This window comes from Chrysochloris asiatica, unplaced genomic scaffold (genome assembly GCF_000296735.1).
Source record: "Chrysochloris asiatica unplaced genomic scaffold, ChrAsi1.0 scaffold00138, whole genome shotgun sequence".
NCBI lineage: Eukaryota > Metazoa > Chordata > Mammalia > Afrosoricida > Chrysochloridae > Chrysochloris > Chrysochloris asiatica.
In genome coordinates, this window is record NW_006408656.1 from 1,258,647 (window position 1) to 1,279,064 (window position 20,418).

Here is a 20,418-nt window from a genome sequence, read left to right on the forward strand (position 1 = left end):
ATTCTCCAGGATAGGAGCGGAGGCCTCTGGGACCATCAATGGAGAAGAGCCGAGAGCGGGACCCTACCCAGAGAAACAGAGATGCCTGAGATGGAGGCAGAGATGATGACATGGAGTGATGAAGCGACTGGGGACTTTGGACCCAGAGAGGGAAAGGGACTATGGGCCAAAAACTGGGGGGAGGAAAGGGGGAAGTGTAGGGAGCGGGTTTCTGGGATATACCCTTTGGGTGGTTGAGGATGCATGGAGGGGATTGGAACCATGGCAGTGAGATTATATACAATGGAATGAATGTAAAACTAAAGTTCTCCCATGTAAACTATCATATAATTCACAATAAAACATTAAAAAAAAAAAATTCAAGCCTAAATTTTACAATATTGAAGGATTTGTGGGCGAAATATTGAATGATGCAGAAAGCAGCAAAAGAAGATGGAAGGAATACACAATCACTGTACCAAAAAGAAATAGTCAATGTGCAACCTTTTTTTTTAAGAGGTAGTATGTGATCAAGAGCCAGTGATGCTAAAGTCCAAGGTGCACTGAAGGCATTGGCAAGGAACAAGGCACCGAGAATAAATGGAATACAGACTGCTCCAGCTCTGGAGGCACTCACTCATCTATGCCAGGAAATTTGGAAGAAAGCTACCTGACCAACTGATTGGAAGAGATCCATATTTGTGCCCATTCCAAAGAGGTGACCCGACAGAACGCGGAAATCATTGGACATCATCATTAATATCACATGCAAGTAAAATTTTGCTCAAGATAATTCGAAAACAACTGCAACAGTACATTAACAGAGAACTGCCAGAGGTTCAAGCCTAATACAGATGGGGATGTGAAACAAGGGGTATCGTTGCTGGCAACAGAAGGATCTTGGCTGAAAGTAGAGAATACCAAAAAAGTGTTTACCTATGTTTTATTGACTATGCAAAGGACTATGCAAAGACTTTTAGTTATGTAGACCATGACAAGCTACAGATGGCCTTGCGGAGGATGAGTATGCTGAACACTTCACTGTGCTCATGAGGAACCTGTACACAAACCAAGAGACGGTCGTTCAAACAAAACAAGGGGACACTGAATGGTTTAAAATCAGGAAAGGTGTGCACCCAGGCTGTATTCTTTCACCATACTTATTCAGTCTGCATGCTGAACAAATAATCTGAGAAGCTCATTTATAATGAAGAACAACGTGGCATCAGTATTGGAGGAAGACTCAACACCTGCAATAAATGCAGATGATACAATCTTGCTTGCTAAAAGCAAAGAGGACTTAAAATACTTAAACTAATGAAGATCAATATGGGTTGCACCTCAGTGTAGAGCAAACAAAACTCACCACTAGACCAATAAATAACATCAAGATAAATGGAGAAAAGATGGAAGTTGTCAAAGGCCTGAACTTTGCTCAGATCACCAACCATCAACACTCATGGAAGCAGCAGTCAATAAACAAATGAAGTATTGCATTAGGCACATATGCACAAAACCTCTTTAAAGTGTTCAAGGGCAAAAATGTCAGTTTGAGAACTAACGTGCGCCTGATCCAAGCCATGGTATTTTCAGTAGCCTCATCAGCATGTGAAAGTTGGACAATGAATGAATAAGGAAAACAGTAGAAGACTTGATGCATTTGAGTTAATGGAGTTGGAGGAAAATCATGAAAGTACCATGGACTGCCAAAAGAACAAACCAATCTGTGTTTGGAAATACAGCCAGAAAGTTCCTTAGATGCCAGGATTTCCAGACTTCGTCTCTCATACTTTGGACATATTATCAGGAGGGACCAGTCCCTGGAGAAGGAACTAGTAGGTCAACGAAAAGAGATGATTGGCACAGTGGCAGCAGCAGTGGGCTCAAGTGTAGCAATAAATTTAAGGTTGGCAGGATGGTGTTCCATTCTGTTGTGCATGAGATTGCTATGAGTCAGTACCTACTTGACTGCACCCAACAACAACAACAACATGATTTATCAACTCTGACGTATGCCAATGCATAGGCAGTATAATGTTTATGAATCATAAGGTACATTTGGTCTGTCAGCTGCTGACATAGCCTGACATTTGCTAGTGATGGAATGAATTAAATGAAGGGAAACTAATAAGAATTTCATCTGTAAATTCTCCCTGGGTGTCCTGAAGCTTCAGAAATATAAAAAATTGCTGGTCAGGAAAAGCCTGGTTGACATAATAAGCTTGCCTGTCCTCAGACTTTTTCTTCTACTTATACTGTCCTTCAAGTCACCTTTCTGGTTCATTTGCATCACGATCATGGTTAGCAATTTATTCCATGTTTACCATTCTTCCCTTGAAACTGTCTTTCAATTCCCCACTGACTTCTGATTTTCATAGCGGTCTCTCTAGTTTATAAGCTTCTGATGAAATGTGTATTTATATCTTCGTTTTTATCATTCTCTGTGGTGGCAAGAGCATTTTATTACGTTGCCTCTTGTCCTCACATTCATTATGTCCTTAACCATTTGATTCCCCTTCCTTAACCAGGCTTGTTAAAATTTGGGGCTCAGAATGGAAATGAAAATGTTGCATATTGTAAAGAATGTGATCACGTGTCACTTAACAATTTGTGTAGAAATTGTTGAATAGCAACCTAAACCATTCTATAAACATTCACCCAAAGAAATTGTTTTTTTTTTTTTCAGTTGGGGGCTCAGCCTAGGCAACTTATAAAGTCTAAGAAGTTAATAATGTAGGTAGGTTAGGGGAATCCTAGTGTGGTGCTGTGGGTTAATGCACTGGACTACAAGATCTGTTTGAACTGAAAAGCCGGCAGTTCAAGCTCACCAGCCACTTCTTGGAAACCTTATACAGGGTCGCTGTGAGTCAGAACCAATGGCACAACAACAACATGTAGGTTAGGGGCTTTCTTTCAAATAACAACTCCATATGTCCTCAATTGTCTTAATTTCAGGAGATTTTATTTTTGCAGATTGTTCTGCTTGTTAGCTGGCCAAGTTTGCAATATCTAGATTAAAGAGTTCTTTTTATTTTTCTCATCTTTGCTTCACAATATCAAAGTAAAGCCTCCTATCTGATAAAGGTATTGGTTGCATCTGAGAGCTAGAGTAACCAAGATCAGAAACTTTGAATACTGTATAAAATCATTACCATTGAGTCGATTCTGACTCGTGGTGGTGGTGGTGGTAGTGTGCCATGGAGTTGGCCCTGACTCATAGCCACCCTGTATAGGGTTTCTAAGGCTGTAAATATTTACAGGAGGAGAAAGTCTCATCTTTCTCCCATGGAACCCACCGGTAGTTTCGAACTGCTGACCATGAGATTAGCAGCCTGACTCATAACCACTATGCTACCAGAGCTCCTTATTCTGACTCAGCAGCCCTAAAAGGCAGAGTAGAACTGCTCCCGAGGGTCTCTGAGACTATAAATCTTTATAGGGGGAGACAGCTTCATTCTTTCTCCTGCAGAGTGGCTGATGGGTTTGAACTACTGATCTTGAGGTTAACATCTCAGTGTTTAACCCGCAGTGCCACCAGGGCTCGTTATAGTCTATGTTGTTAAGTGCCGTAAAGTCGATTCTGACTCGCAGCAACCCTATATATATGGTTTCCAAGGAGTGACTGGTGGGTTTGAACCACCAACCTTGTGGTTCACAGCCCAGTTCTTATAGCACCACACCAGGACTCCTATAGAGAGTATTTTGTTGTTAAGTGCCAGGGAGTTGGTTCTAAATCACAGCAATCCTGTATAGTATTTCCAAGGAGCACACACTGGTGAGTTTGAACCGGTGAGCTTAAACTGCTGACTTTGAGGTTCAAAAACCTATCTTTATGGTCCAGTGATTTATCCCACAGCCCCACACCAGGACTCTGTATAGAGTATACAAGTGAGTTAAGGCATACAGATGAAAAAGAAATTTATCAACTAATATTTCTCAAGTTTCCATAGATACATAATAGAGAAAGAGCAGTGTTTCCCAACTTTTTTCATGTCATGACATACCAAGTAAATAGCTAAGGATGCTAGTGGAATGTTCTAGCACTTGGGGGGGAGGGGAGGAGAGGTGTAAAGAGTCCCACATTGATTTATTGACACACCTGCAGTCCATCCAAGCTTTAACTTAGTGGTTGGGAAACTCTGGCTAAGCTAGCTAGAGAATAGGAATAACCCTGAATTAGCACTTTTAGGGGAAAAAGGTCATTTATCTAACTTTTGTTTTTATAGCGAAGGCAACTAACAACGAGAACAAAAGATAAGCAACCAAACATAAACTAAGATTCCGATCCCATGATAGTTAAGTGTACTGGATATATCAATAGTCGATGATAACACAATTTTATCTACTTAAAATTAATTTTCATTTAAAAAAACACTTAGTTACACTTTAAAAAAAAAATTGTTTGTCTTTAGACTGTATTCTATTTTTACAGATTCTGTTGACAAACCAGTATACAGAATGCTGTAATTCCACATATGCTTAACATATTTTTCTCTTTCAGTCGATTCCCTGGACCCCGAAAAGTTATTACAGTGTCCCTATGATAAAAACCACCAGATCAGGGCCTGCAGATTTCCTTATCATCTTATCAAGTGCAGAAAGGTAGGGTATTCTTTTTGTAATTTGTCTTTTAATGTCTTTCTGAGTTCTCTTAAAAAGCCAGATTGTATAAACATTAAATCATTTTACCATAAATGCTTTCACTGAATGCCAGAATTGTTTGGGGAATGTACCTCTTTATTAAATGCCAGTATTTACAGAAAGGAGTTGGATTCCGTGTTTTGTTTTGCCCCCTTAGTGACAAAGCACCTTTTATAAACAGCTTCTCTGGAGTCTTTTCACCCTTTGTAAAACAGAAGAAACACTGATTTCCACAAGCAATGAAAAATCCTCATGCCTTAACAATTTGTGTTCATTTTCTGGATATATAAGGATACTCCAAGGGGGTTTTTTGTTGGGATTTTTATTGGGTTTTGCTGGGTCTTTTTGTTTAGAAATTTTAAGAGATTTCAGCTGGACAGCTAAGGGTCAGCCCATGAAGATTATTCCCAAAAATAGCTTTTTTCAAGTGTTAACAGTAAGCATCTTTGGAGGGTTAAAAAAAAAAAAAAAACCTTACCAGGTATTGTCTGATCATTCTGATACAAGTATGTTGTTGTTAAGTGCCGTCAAGTCAGTTCCAACTCATAGCTACCCTGAATAGGATTTCCCAAGAGTGACTGGTGGGTTTGAACCACCAACCTTGCTGTCCAGTGCTTATCCTACAATGCCAGACCAGGGCTCCTTATACAAGTATGGTGGTGGTTATGCACCATGGAGTCAGTTCCGACTCATAGCAACCCTGTAAAGGGTTTCAGAGGCTGTAAGTCTTTATGGAATCCGAAAGCCTCATCTTCCTCCCATGAAACAGCTGGTAGTTTCCAACTGCTGACCATGAAATTAGCAGCCCAATTTGTAACCACTATGCTACCAGAGCTCCTTATACAAGTATAAACTTAGCTAATAAAAACTAATGCTGGTACATTACTTGAGGTGTTTTGAAAGAATTATTAAAATGCAGATGTCAGATACAAAAGCCAAAATTCTGCCCTAATTTATGCTTGGAAACAGTTTTGGTATTTAAACTGTGCACAGTTCATATTTACCATCTATTAAAGAATGTTTTTCTAATAATCCTGGAGACATTATCATAATGCATGCTCTGTTGGTTATTTCTCTAGTTCTTTTTAATATATAGAGCAAGGATCCCATAAGGTTAAACCTGGACAGTGTGGTTCAGAATCTATTACCATAACTTCTTCCCTTTAATCTCCCAAACATTTCCCAAGATTAGGTTGACAAAGGGAGTCAGATGATTAAAAAAGTCAGTGTCTGCAAGAACTATTCCCACCCCCTCCACACAGAGAGTAGACAGGGATGGGCAACTTGGACATTGGCTACCCAAAATGGGGGGAGGCATACAAAGGTAAGAAGGGACTGGCTTACAGGCTTTCAAGAGGGAACCTAGACACAAAGGACGTAGAGGAAGGTAGAGTCTCCAGTGAATAGTATCCAACCTGTCCAGGAAAGGTTGATGAAATGAAATACAGATGGGTCTCTTGTGATGCAATAGTGAATAATTGTTATCAGGACTGATTGTGAGGGTTGGAAATCTAAAGGTGGACATTTTGTAGCAAGGAGGGGAGTGATTAACTTTTCAGTCAGGAGCGGAGGGCCCTGGAACTATCAATGGAGAGGAGCAGAGAGCAGCATCCTACCCAGAGAAGCAGTGGGGCCTGAGATGGAGGCAGAGAAGACGACGTGAAGAGATGGAGTGGCTGGGGACTTGGAATCCAGAGAGGGAAAGGGGCTGAGGACTGTGGTGGGGGGGGTACAAGCTTACAGGGAACATACACCCTTCGGGAATGGTAACTATGCCAATGAAACGATGTATGATAGAATGATGTAAGACTAATGTTCTCCCATGTAGACTATCACATAATTCACAATAAAATATTTATTTAATTAAAAAAAATAATAAGTCAGTGTCATAATTCCCCTCTTTCATTGTTCTTCGTCTTTTCAAAGGAATGCTTGATATCCCTTGTGAACATGATGGCCTACCCTCACAAGTCTGTCAGTCCTGTATTGTTTTCCATTCTCCCTGTCTCACATTTTTACTTTTTTGAGAATCATTTGTGACATTTTTTGCTTCTGCTAAATACTAAATTGCTGGCATATTTACAGTAGGATCTAGGTAATATTAAATACTTTGTTTTGTGTCCTTGTTTTAAAATAAGGAACTTGGTCAGAGTACTCAGTACCAATTGGGCGTTTCTTAGTGAAATGGCTAAAATAAAGGTCAAATTTTTCAAAGCCTTATTTCAGGATCATTACTTTAAATAAGAGTCCCTTTGTTAATATGAGAAAAACATTGGTTTGCCTCTTCTGCGGCTCCCTTGCAACAGCTGTTTTCCAGCACTATTGTGTTGCAATAGCAGGGCCACTACTGCAGTGCAGATTGAATGGGTTTTAGTGTTAATAAAGCTGATCTCTTGACTATCAGCTTTCAAAGACAACCAGAAAGTGCTGTCATTATAGGCTCTGTGCTTCCTGAATCTTGTGATGCTGAGAAAACAGAGGAAGAAGAGACAATACAAATATCCAATTGTAAATTCATTGTTCCGCTCACTTTTACCCCATAACTATGTTATCAGCCTCTGTTTCAAGGACATTGAAGTAATGTCTGTATGATCTGTAGAGGCAGTAAATAATTACCACTTAATTTTCTACTATGAGTGTGCCATAGTTGAACTACAAAATTTTGAGGGGAGACATTTGTAGAATAAGGCTGAACAACTCCCCTTGGACTTTTAACAAACTCAGAGAACTGACAAATCATTAATTTTGTTTCCATAGAATCATCCTGATGTTGCAAACAAATTGGCTACTTGTCCCTTCAATGCTCGCCACCAGGTTCCTCGAGCCGAAATTAGTCATCATATCTCAAGCTGTGATGACAAGAGTTGTATTGAACAGGATGTTGGTAAGACTAAGTAGCTAAAATATTAGCCCCTTGAAATTTGTTGTATATACTTGATTTGATTTTTTTACTTTAATCATTTCTGAAGAACAATGTTTTTCTGCCTTTGAGATTTTTATCTCATAGCAGCATTAGTTTGTCAGTTTGTATTTGTCAGACTACTTTTCTCTTCTGAACAACTTGATTCATTTAATAATTTATCTCAAAATAAAAATCCTTTTATTGCTATAAATATGGCAACATCTTTGTTTTCATGCTTCTCTATACCTCTGTCAGCAAGGAGATAAGAGCTCTCCGCTGAGCTTTCATACTGCTCATTTTTTCTGGGAAACAAAGACCCATTAGAGTACCCTGCAATCTTCTAAGTCACTAGCTCCTTTAAGTACAATAAGTTAGCTATAGCCCATTCTTATGTGGGAATCTCTATTTTTCAGTCAACCAAACAAGGAACCTTGGACAAGAGACTCTGGCTAAGAGCACTTGGCAGTGCCCTCCTTGCGAGGAAGACTGGGATAAAGGTGAAGTGCCTCTACTACTTTTTCTCCGCAATGTCTAAAGCTCAAGGCATTTGCTTAAGACAGAAGGAAGATTTGCCTTTTTTATGAACATGTTGTTTGGAACGCCTTATTTTTATTGGATCCCCAAACGAGCACATTTGTATCCCTGTGCAGACACATGAAACAGCCTATCCCTCTTGATTGGAAAAAGCACTTCTTTACATCTGTTTTTTTCCATAAATTATGCTGTACCATCTGTGTTCAGTTGTTACTAGGCACGTTTATTATTATTTATGTCGTTTGTGTTTATATCCTTCAATTAAATTCCTGCTACTATGTCACTTAAGCAAGACACCTAATCAGTTTTTTACTTGCATTTCTAAACTTAGGTGTATTATGTTGTTGTTGTTATGTGCCATCGAGTCGGTTCTGACTCATAGCGACCCTGTATAGGGTTTCCGAGGGTGTAAATCTTTACGGGAGTAGAAAGCCTCATCTTTCTCCCGCAGAGCAGCTGGTAGTTTCGAACCGCTGACCTTAAGGTTCGCAGCCCGATTCGTAACCACTACGCTACCAGAGCTCCTTTAGGTGTATTATATCCCATCTTAAAAAATTCAACTAACAGGAACTGGTGTCTCACCTAGTAGTTGTACAAACTATGTTTTGCTTCCTTTGGCAGATTTGTGGGAACAAACCAGCACCCCATTTGTCTGGGGCACAGCCAACTACTGTGGCAACAACAGGTAAATAAAATGGTTACATTCCCAACACTGCCTCCAAATATCAGAATGTTACACTTACCCAAACCACCTAAACATTAATTAACCTCTTTTCTTAATGCTCATTGGTATTAACTTAGTCTAGATTTTGTTTGGGTGGATGTGTCAGGTTTTTCCTATATTTATTCATGAGGCAGGTAAAGGTACAAAAGATGCTACTTTGTCTAGTAAGAAAGACAGTGGCTCCAAGACATGCTTGTATCGTAGTTGGTTTTTACACTAGGTTCACATTATTTTAATTGTTTGAACAAATTCTCCAATTGTACCACTTAATCACTTTTAGTGTAGATAAATAATGTTTAGGGGAAATATTTTTCAAGTTCTTGCTTTGAAACTGAGAGATTCAGGAAACCTATTCAGTAGAGAAGAAAATACATCTCTGCTTCCCACTTACCCTATGTCTATTACTTACTACCAAGACTCAAAAACCTTAGATGAGTTTCAAACCCAAATGAAAACATTTCTGGAATAGAAAATGAAGGAATGAGATTCTGGACTTCATTTTTTCACCCAAATAAAATAATTACCAATTTTTTATTTCTTAATTCCTGAGGTCAGTTAATAACTGAGTATAAACTATTTTGTGTATGCACTAAGATAGCAAAACTTAAAGATGAATTCCATTGGTACAACTTTAATTGTACCTCAGTTCTATGAGATTTGTTGCTCTTGGGTTAGTTGTCTTGGCATTTTGTTTTATCACTTACATTTACTAAGTTGATGAGCCTGTCATACACTGAACAGTAGATGGCATTGCTGTTTATCTCAACTTCTATAAAGCGTAAATGGTTAGACCCATCTTAATGCCTGTACAGAACAGTAAGCTTTCCAGAGAAAATCATTTTAATTGCAGGATTGTTTTGATGGAAATGTGTTTATATTTCAGATGAATGTAGGTTGTTTACTTCAAATTACAAAACACATTTTGCTTGTCTTATATGTGCCTGCCTGAAAAATATAGATGTGCTTGCATAGTCAGATTTTCTTTTTGCAGCCCTGCAAGCAACATAGTTATGGAACACAAGAGTAACCTGGCTTCAGGCATGCGAGTTCCCAAGTCTCTGCCGTATGTTTTGCCATGGAAAAACAGTAAGTGAAACAAAAGCAAAATTATGCTTTTAGTGTTTTCATTATGTAAGTACAGTTGGTCTTAATTATGTAAACACATGTTCTGTCTGAAAACCTTGCACTTGTATCACCCTGACCTTGAGTGCCTCCTTAAATTTTAAATCCTAAGCACCTCATTCATACCTCAACCTAGTTCTAACCCTAATTGTTGTTAAGGGCCCTTGAATCAATACTGACTCACAGTGAACCCTGTAAGGAGCGGCTGGTGAGTTTGAACCACCATTCTTGCAGCTCAAACCAACCTTGCAGTGCTCATCCTACAGCACTACACCAGGACTCCAACCCTGATTATTGTTGTTATTAAGTGCCATCAAGTTGGTTCCCACTCATAGCAACCCCATATAGGATTTCAGAGGACAGCTGGTAGTTTGAACTTCTGACCTTGCGGTCCAATACTTTATCCTACAGCTCTACACCCTGATGAGGGACAAGAAATTATAAATAGGAAAATACACAAATGAATAGTTTCAAGATAGAGTATCACTGATGTCAAATACCATTAGTAAATTTGGGGTCAATTAAAAGACTGTTGATTTTGGGTAAAAGCAAATCATCTCCTCACTTTCAGGATACCACATTAGTAGGGAATCAGGACTAAAAATTGTATTACAAAGGCCTTAAAAGAAATGGGTAGAAAGAAAATGTCATAGAATCCATATAAGGAATGTCACTTCTATGTCTTCTCTAGACACCAGAGGCAATGCTGGGTAAACAGATGGTAAATTTGCATCATAACATATGCCATTTGGAGTCCTGGTGTGGCATTAAGGGTTAATGCACTGGAGTGCAAAGTCAGTTTGAACCACAAGGTCGGTTGTTCAAGCTCACCAGGTGCTCCTCAGAAAACCATATACGGGGTCACTATGGGGCGAAGCCAACTCAGCGGCACTTAACGACAAAAAATATGCCATATGTGATAAAGATATTCTTACATATGGAGTACCTAACATATTAAGTCATTTTATTTAATGTAAGCTATCTTCTCCTGGTGTGGCACTATGGGTTAATACACCAGACTGCAAAGTCATTTGAACTGCAAGGTTGGTGGTTCAAGCTTACCAGCTGCTCCTCGGAAACCCTATACAGGGTCGCTGTGGGTTAGAACCAACTCGATGGCACTTAACAACAACAACTTCTCCTAGCATTGCCACTAAATTCAGATGCTCTTGACTTCAGTCTTTCCTTCTATTTGAGCTAACTTTTAGGTGACTAGAAAATTTCCTTTAAAAAACATTTCCCTCTGGATTACTTGCAGTTCCCAAGAAAGAGAACACCACCAAATTAAATGTCAAAAGACTTAATTAATAAGTGAAGTATTCTTTTTCCATGCTGCTCTTGAGAAGAATTCAATCACTAAATTTAAATTCTACCTTTTATGTTATAATTCAGCATACTCCAAGAATAAGTCATTTGTGTTTATAGGAAGACTAGGGAATGGAATGAATGTCAATTGACATGGTGTGCTTATTTTAAAATATTTTCTGTTCGTAGATGGAAACACACAGTAACTGAATATCTCATCAAGTAAGTGTTTCAGTTTTATTTCACTATCTCTTCAGATGGCAGCAAGATTTAACTGGACATAAAGTAATTTAGGACCAATTTTCTTTCAGATTATGGTACCAAATTAAAGCTTTGTGTGTGCATGTGTTTTTTAAGTATATAGCCTCTGTTATAGCTTTACACGCTTAATGAATAGGCATTTACTGGTTAAATTAGAATTTTGTTAACATGCCAAGTTGTTTTCTCTAACGTTGGTACACACTGCTTTTTTTTTTTTTTTTTTATCAAAGTTGCATTGTAGATCTATCACGCCTCTGTAATGGACTGAGATTAATCAGACAGCTGTGCTTCATTGCTGTGCAATTTTTTCCCTGTGCAGTACAGTTTAACACTCATCAAAAAATTCATACTTTTTAATAAGCACTTAAAAAGTTTTGGTTTTCTAAGTTTTGCACTGTTGATCTTGTATCTAACCAAGTATTTGATTTGGTATAACCTCAAAAAATCTGAAGAGACCAGATTCTTTCACAGATGAAAACTTCGCCTTTAGGTTCCTCTATGCACAGAGCCAAGTTTGATGCTTCAAATGGTGTCTTGACTGAGGTTGCCGGCCATGTTATTCCCTAGTAAAGGAATATTATAAGGGTAGGAAATGGGATTTTATCTCCTACTGTCTTGCAGATAGTAGGCCCTCACTGAATATACTTGTTTTTGTTAAGCACCTCATTCATACCTCACTCTAGTTGGAACCCTGATTATTGTTATGTGCCATCGAGTTGGTTCTGACTCAGAATGACTTTGTATAGGGTTTCTGAGGAGCGGCTGGTGGCTTTGAACTACTGACTTTGTAGTTAGTGGTCCATTGTGTATCTTACAGTGCCGCACCAGGATTCTAGTGAATATATACTGAATAATAAATAATTGACCTATTGCCTCCCAGGTCACTTGCGCTCTCTACACAATAAAGTAAATGGATCCATGAGTTCAGTTTCATTTTGTATCAGAACTGATGTTTTTTCTAGTGAAAAGTAGAAAAGAGATGCTAAAAGCAAACACTCTTTAGCTAGTAACACTTATACCAGCTGCTGCTAGGTGCCAATCATTTTTCTTAGTTAAGTTTGTACATGAAATTATTAAATACATACAGAAGCCAGAAAATGGAATTTGGCCCCTGAAGTGTAAGACCCAAAATTACTGGGTGTGTCAGGAAAGTACATACGGAATGTTCTGAATGTTGTTGTCAGTGTCGTGAAGTGGGTTCCAACTCAGAGCAACCCTGTACAAGGTTTCCAAGGAGCAGCTGGTGAGCTTGAACCACCAGCCTTGTGGTTTAAAGCAACCTTGCAGTCCTGCATATTACCCCACAGCACCACACCAGGACCTAGATAAATGGTCCACTTAGAATTCGTCTCTGACACACTGCACAGGATGTGTAATGACTATATAGTGTGGATACCATCTAACAAAAATGGATGCTCTAAGATGAAAACACAGGAAAAACTCCTATCTATAAAACATAATACCAGATACTTTTCTCTTTTGGAACCTGACCCTTTACTGTTAAACTCCTAATACACTGAATATTTCTTTTTCTTTATAATACTTGTGGGATCAGAAAAAATAGATATTCTAGATTAGATAAAGAATCCTTATCTCATAAAGAGTCACAGACCTCTTTGTTCTCTTAAATGAAGCATCGTTTTCTAAATGCCTGTTGTGGACGTTTTCTCTAGCTTCTTTGGTTGGATATACAAGAAATAGAAGACATGATTTGTGCTCTTAAGTAGCTTAAGTGTGAATGGAGATTTTACATATATATATATAAAAGTTTTACATTTACTTAGCACTTAGCTTTTATTCCACTTACATTTTTATTTTTATCAATAATTCAACTTTTTACTAGATAAGTGCTGCAAAAGCAGTATTAATTTTGTTCCCTTAATGTATATTGCAGAAACTCAAATATTTTTTAATTAATGACTGAGACTATAAGAAAAGAAAATATAAATTAATTGGAATTAATCCAGCGTTATCTGAAGTTAATTGCCTGAATAATCATTTCTGATTTCCTTCTTACTCGTGAAACCGATGACATAAGGAGTATACATCGATTGCTATAAGAACGTTTTTAATTCATTTAACAAGTTTCTGTGTGCTTAGTTCACACTAAAGAGCTATAGCTTGGAAGATACTTGTTGTTCTGCCATTAGCAACAGCAGAGTCGTCCAGCCAAATAAGAGATTTTTATAATCAGGTTGCAGTTGTATAGTCCATTGTGAGATGTATTTGGTCCTGTTCTCATCGACGGGAACTGAGAATCTATTTTTTCCCATTTCATTGCAGATGCCAGACTTAGAAGACTCTTGCTTCTTCCTGCTACCAACGGGCTCTTCATTTTCTTCATAATCTAATTATAGAAAGATAAACTGTGACTTTCAAACTGACAAGTACCTTTTTTTCTCCCTCATTTGAGTCCTCATTCACTTGATGCAAGAACCCTCGTACTCAGAAAAACTGGTTCCAAATAAACTATTGACTTAGCTAACCTGATAATTTAGTTAAGAAATACCTGCAGCACAAAAATTAGAAATCTCATCCCATTGCACATTAATGAAACATAATGATTTAAAGTGATTCTAAAGTAGACACGGGTTAGAAACATTTGTGCTCTCTGACGCACTTGGACCCAGTTCTTTTCAGCATGTAAAAGAATGGGCCTTTTCTGATCAGTGCATCTTTATCCAAAGAGTCACTGAGATTGGTGATAGTATTTATGTAGTAAAATGCCCCATTCTTGTCGAAAATAACAAGACATTTTGCCTCCTAAATTTGTCCAACCTAGGGTAGGTTTCTTTTCTTTTAACCTCCTCTCCATTCCTAGTTATATAGGTGTGAGGACTGGGCTGGAGCGGGGCAACTGATGCACATGTGAAAAGAAGAGAGGCTTTCCACTTGTGTGTGAATTTTAAGATTCAAAACTTATAAGTGTGATGGGCCCTGCTTACTGCTCTGGGGTGTCTGTATAACAAGACTTCTGAAACACTCAAGGCTCTGGCTGTCCTAGCAGCATGTTGCCCCTTACAAGGAGACTTCATAATCTCCCTGGGTCCGTTTTTAGTTTGTATGGATTACTTTTGTTTAGTTGTTTTCAGGCTTTATTTGGTTTTTAAATTGTCTGACATGAAGTGGGATTTGGGACTCAGATGAAGTATACTTGATGGGTAATTCCAAAAATGATCTCTATCATTGTTTGTGGATAACAGATAAGAGGAAACCAGACTCCTGTGGAATGCCTCCTACTAAGAATAGTACACAAAATAGGATTCTCACTTAATGTAGCAGAAGTATCTGTTTATTTAGTTCAAGTCTCTGAAAAGAGGTCCTCAACAAACCCCCCGATTGTGCTTCTAGCTCTGTGACCTTAAGTGAATAACTAGACTATTTATTCTGGAGAGGGTGGCAGTTTATTGAGGGAGGAAACACCTGTTACGCCCCCTAGTTCTGGTTCCCTATGTTTGTGTGTCAGTCAGCACCCCACAAAAATCTAACTGTGTTTTTAGATTAGTCTTATTACTGAAAAATATGAAACTTTTTTATTTTGTTTGTTTTGGTGTTAACAAAACAAAACATTTGTAACTCGGAAATCCTACTTCAGGAACAACAAGCAGAGTCTCTTACCAAAAACTTATCTACTTGAATACAATTCAATAAAGGAATTAAATAGAAAATAATTACTTGGTGGTTTTTTTTAATATAAATATATATATCTTTAGGATCTAGGTAAGCTAATATCTGTCATTCATAGACATTTTTTATTTTAGGAGAACGTCTCCTTGCTCATGACTATTAGAATTTAGTTCCAAAACTTCTGACCTCTAAGGAATGTGAGTAGCTCTCACTATAGGAGAATGCTTGCCTGTGTTAATTTTGTTAGCTAACAAAATAGATGATCCTTTTGTTTTGTTAGTAAACTAATGATTTAAAGCAGCCAGTTTGGCTGGTTCAGAAGCTTTAAGAGACTGCTTAGGATTTCTATTTGGCTTAGATTCACTAGTCTGGATTTAGTTTGCTAGAAATATTTGAGAGATTCCCAAGAACCTAGTACAAAGAAATAACTATAATCAGAAATTGGGAGGGGAAGCTCATTTATCTGAAGAACCTCTTTTTTTTAGAAGGAATACCTTTCCTTTGGAATTGAACTGTGTGAAGGTAAACAAGTGAATATATTCACTTCAGTTTTAGTTAAATTGTTATAGTTCAAGGTTAAATGTAGAAATACTTCAGAAGCTTAGCCCAGAAGCTTAGCCTTCTGGTCTTACCCAGGGCTTCCACAGCTTTCTCTGGAGGGATTCCCAAAGTGCCATTGTGATTTGCAAATGTTCTCACTAGGAATAAACAAATGTAGGTGCTAAGTGGTGCTTAGCTTGTAGTAGGTAGCTATGCCTGAGCTAAAAGGACAGTATTTAGATTTCATTTCAAATAATACACTGCAGTACTTTGATAATTGGAGTCCTGGTGTGGTACTGTGGGATAAAGCCCTGGACGGCAAGGTTAGCTTGAACCACAAGGTGTGGACGGTTCATACTTACCAGTTGCTTCTTGAAAACCCTATACAGGGTCACCATGTGTCGGAACCCACTCCACACCACTTAACAACTCTTATGTTGGTGAGGCAGAACAGTAGCTACTTGTGTTCGTCTCTTAGACCAGAAATGTATGTATCTGTACTGGCATTATTGAGGTGCTTTAGTTGTACTTTTCCCAATTCATATTACACTTCAAAATAGACAAAAACTGAGTTGTGATACGTTTGCCATTTTTAAAGAGGTGAATTATAAATATCAAGATAATTCATGTACCACATTTTAAATGATTGAAGCAAGACTGACTGACCTTGGGAAGGAGAGCGATTTCATTTAAGAACTAATTCATGAGAAAACTACTGGTCTTCTGGTCAGTTTTCCTGGTAACTTTTAACAGTTCAGAACATAACTCACATCTGCTTCCCAGTCTTGACCTCTCTTAAGGCCACTGAAAGATACATTAACTTGTTGCCTTATACCAACAGCCTGCCTGGGTTAACTTTCTATTCCAGGCACACTGAGGTCTGATAAATGTAGACCTGTATTTGACCAGGGCATTTGCCCTCTGCATAGCAATTCCACTGCCTTGTCCAACTGGCAGTGGTAACTGGTAAGACAAATAGGAAATCTGAAATTGTTTCTAGCTAGGAAGTATGCCTTCCTGGGCCGGACGGTAACCCTAGAGAACAGGGTTTGCATTTGTATTTAACCTGTTTAATGAAGGTTTATTGTTAAGTGCCATCAAGTTGAGTCCACCGGGTTGGGGGGGGCGGGTGTGAGTGTAAGGGCAGGTTTGTAGGGTATACCCTTTGGTTGGTTGATGATGCATGGAGGGGATTGGAACCATGGCAATGAAACGATATACGATAGAATGAATGTAAAACTAAAGTTCTCTCATATAAACTATCATATAATTCACAATAAAACATTAAAAAAAAATCCAGGTTGTATAAAAACTTCCTATATATGCAACAACCGTGTCTCTTAATTTTTTATTGAAGTTCTTGTCACTAAAAGTATGCTTTCCAAGTCTATTTCAGTTCTGTTGCCTCAAATTTTGGTGTGAGGGTCAGGGCCCTACATTACTTGTGTGTTTGTGTTGGTTTTCTCTAGAGTAGAGCTTTATAACAGAGATACAAATTGAAAGTGATAGAAACTCTTGATCATGAGATTAGAATCTTCATTGAGGTGTCCTTTTGTTAAATTGGAGATTTCAACAGAAGTCAACCTTTTAGCTTTACAAAAACCTTTTAAAATAAACATTAATACAATCCCACCAGATGTAACTTGGATATGCACCTATCTTATGTACTCTTACATCTGGAAAGGAGTTTAGCACCTAATCCAGTTTCATCTTACATATGATGAGACAGGCCTTGTACAGATATGGTACATGAGGTTTTTTAAAAGGAAAGAATTACAATATTCAAGATAGCGGTTATCTAGAGGAGAGGCCCTGGAAATTAGGTAGTAAGTTTCTCAATATAACTTTAAAACAATAAACATTTAAGGATAGTTAAAGAGTGCTTATTATATGCAAGTCATTGTTTTTACTTGGCATTTTACATACTTTAGCACTTGTGAAGTGCAGTGGAGTCAGTTCCAACTCATAGTGACCCTGTATAGCGTTTCTGAGAAGGAGCAGCTGGTGAACTTGAACCACTGACTTCGTGGTTAGCAGTCCAGTGCTTATCCCTACAGCACCACACCAGGAGTTCTATTTCAACATTGCCATTAAGTGCCGTTGAGTTGATTCAGACTCATAGCGGCCCTGTGTAGGGTTTCCAAAGAGCAGCTGGTAAGTTTGAACTGCCAACCTTGTGGTTCAAACCAACCTTGAGGACAAGTGCTTATCTTAATGATCTTTCTTGGGGACACACAGCTTGTTCGTGGCAAGCTTTGACCATAACCTGGGATTTCTGATTTCTAATGTACTGCTCTTGGCTTCTCTACAATCCTGTTCCCTAAATGTTGGTTCTGTGCTCATCCTCTTTCTCCTAGACTGTGTTTCTGCATAAACTCATTTCCATGTCTTTCAACTTGGACCCCAGTGGTTTGTCTGAATTCCTTTTTCTTCTAGCGTCTCAACACCTTTACTATTTCCAAAGCCAAATGAATCCTACCATCTCTTACTATATTTATTTTTGGTTATCAAGCATAGTTCTAGAAACTCGCATAAATGTGCCAAGTGGCTCTATTGCAGATAAACTCAATTCCTGCTTGGTTGGCTTCTTCAGATTCTCTGGTGGCTATGGCTATCGAAACACTCTATGGCTAGTCTAGTTTACTGGTGGCAATTTTCTTTTCAGAATTCAACTTTTTAGTCCCTACTTTCTACTCCCATTTTCAGTGGATGACTTTGCTCCTTTTATCAAGAAAATTTAGTCATCAAATTTCCTCTTTCCATTCACAGACTGACAGCACTCACCTTTGTATCCTCCTCTGGAAGGCTAACCTCATCCATGAACTATAGGCCAGCATATTAGTTATTCATTGCTCCATAACAAATTACTTCAAAACAGTGGATTAAAACAATAATAAACTTTGATTACAGAAGTCTGTGGGTAATAAAGTAAAGAATGGCTTAACTGGGTGGTCTGGCTCAGGGTGTTTCATGGTTGCAGTCAAGATGTCATACAAGGCAGCAACATTCTGAAGATGTGACTGAAGCAGGAGGATCTATTTCCAAGGTGCCTGACTCATATAGTTAGCAAGTTCTCATAATTGGCAAAAGACCTCTCTTCCCCTCCCATGGACCTTTCCAGCCTGTTTGAATTGCCTCGCATCATAGCAACTGACTTCCCCTAGGGTGTACAAGTTGAGACAGTAAGGGGGAGTTGCTAATTCTTTTATGACCTTACTTCAGAAGTCACCCTCCTGTTTATCCTATTGATTTCATTGATATGAATGAGTCCTATTTGTTGTGGAAGGAGACTTCACAGGAGTATGTGATTACCTGGAGGTCAAAATCTCCTGGGGCCATCTTGGAGGCTGGCTACAATATCTAACTTCTCCTATCCTCCAGTATCTTCCCTAGTTATTCTCTCTGCCTTACTTCTATTCCCTTCCTTGACTCTTGAATCTACAAAAAATTAACTAAAGTTACATCCATTTTAAAAAAAAAAGACATACCCTCTCGTGTCAGGATTCAGTTGTAAAGAACAGAATCCTCTTGTAACAATAGTTTAACCAAGAAGGCACTTTGTTTTAAGGCATTAAATGAATCTTTGAATTGGAAGAAGGCTGAAAGCAGATTCTAGACATCTAGAAATGACTCCCAAGGACTGCTCAGGGAGCTGCTGCTTCTACTACGGTTACAAAACTGCCATTGCAGCTGCCAATTCAAGAAGCATGTTTCTGCTGCCACTGTTAACATCCCTAAATTGATTATCTCTTCCTTATCTTAATCCCTGCTGGCTTCAGAATCCAAGTGATAACACTAGTGCATCTGATTGGCAAAACTTAGTAAATCCAAACCCTAGCTAACAGACAATGTAGGATCAGGGAAAACCCTAAACCCCACTCTAAGACTGAAACACAAAGGGAACCCACGAACAATCTAGTATGACTGCTGGTGACTGCATGGGTCTTCTACTTGTGAGTGGAAATGAAGAAAATGCAGCAATGTGTAAACTTGTGAGCGCATGGGCACTAGGGGCTAGAGCTGAGAGTTAATTGGCCAGCTAGTCTGAAGTGCAGGGAGATGTGCATGAACTCCCAAACTTGCAGCTAGTACTCATTTGACCTACCCTGAATGGCTAAATGACCAGAATGTGACGAGAAGATAAAGATACTTGATACTGTGAGCAAGTGTAAATTGCTACAGTTTGATGAACTGGACCTTTGCTTATCTTATATGGATGTAGTTGCTTGAAATTCCAACTGAAATGGAAGGATTCTTCATAACAAAGACCAAGTTTGTTTCCTCAGTGCACTGGGTTGATAGGGATGGGCAATCTAAACATTGGCTATCAAAAATGGGGTGGGGGGGCTACAATGGAGGCTTCCTGAGGAGCCTCTGCATTACATAAGACCATAGGTGGAATACTGAACCCTTTCCAGAATCTTCTGAGGTGGGAAATTTCCACTTAAAAGGACATGCAGACCAGCCTGGAGCGGCTAGAAGACCAGAAGATACTTCTTGAAAGAAAGATCGACAGGAAAAATACAAAACAATATATGCAGTCCAACTGTTGACTACAAGAACAAGCAAGTTGCTCGCCCAAGAGGCATCAAGGCAAGTGGTCAGGTCCCCTCAGGACAAACCCCCTTCCAAGACTAAGACTCAATGGGAATACATGAGCAGACATGCACTCTGATTGATGATCACGTTCATCACCAATAAGGGGAAGTGAGGGAAAAACAGCAATGAAGCTGCGAGCTAAGCCCTACAACGGTCAATAGACTCTTGTGAACCCGGGTGGAGA

At 38.7% G+C, this 20,418-nt stretch overlaps 1 protein-coding gene across 1 annotated transcript in view; it reads left to right on the top strand.

Annotated features, from left to right (window-relative positions):
- GTSF1 (gametocyte specific factor 1) overlaps positions 1–13,944 on the top strand; it is a 22,368-nt gene extending 8,424 nt beyond the window's left edge. Inside the window, exons 2-8 of the mRNA XM_006869923.1 lie at positions 4,481–4,581; positions 7,378–7,504; positions 7,936–8,019; positions 8,678–8,741; positions 9,772–9,866; positions 11,397–11,429; positions 13,752–13,944. Of these exons, the coding sequence (XP_006869985.1) occupies positions 4,481–4,581; positions 7,378–7,504; positions 7,936–8,019; positions 8,678–8,741; positions 9,772–9,866; positions 11,397–11,413 (488 nt within the window). The 3' untranslated portion in view covers positions 11,414–11,429; positions 13,752–13,944. The remainder of the gene's footprint in view (positions 1–4,480; positions 4,582–7,377; positions 7,505–7,935; positions 8,020–8,677; positions 8,742–9,771; positions 9,867–11,396; positions 11,430–13,751) is intronic.
- Positions 13,945–20,418: the final 6,474 nt, after the last annotated feature.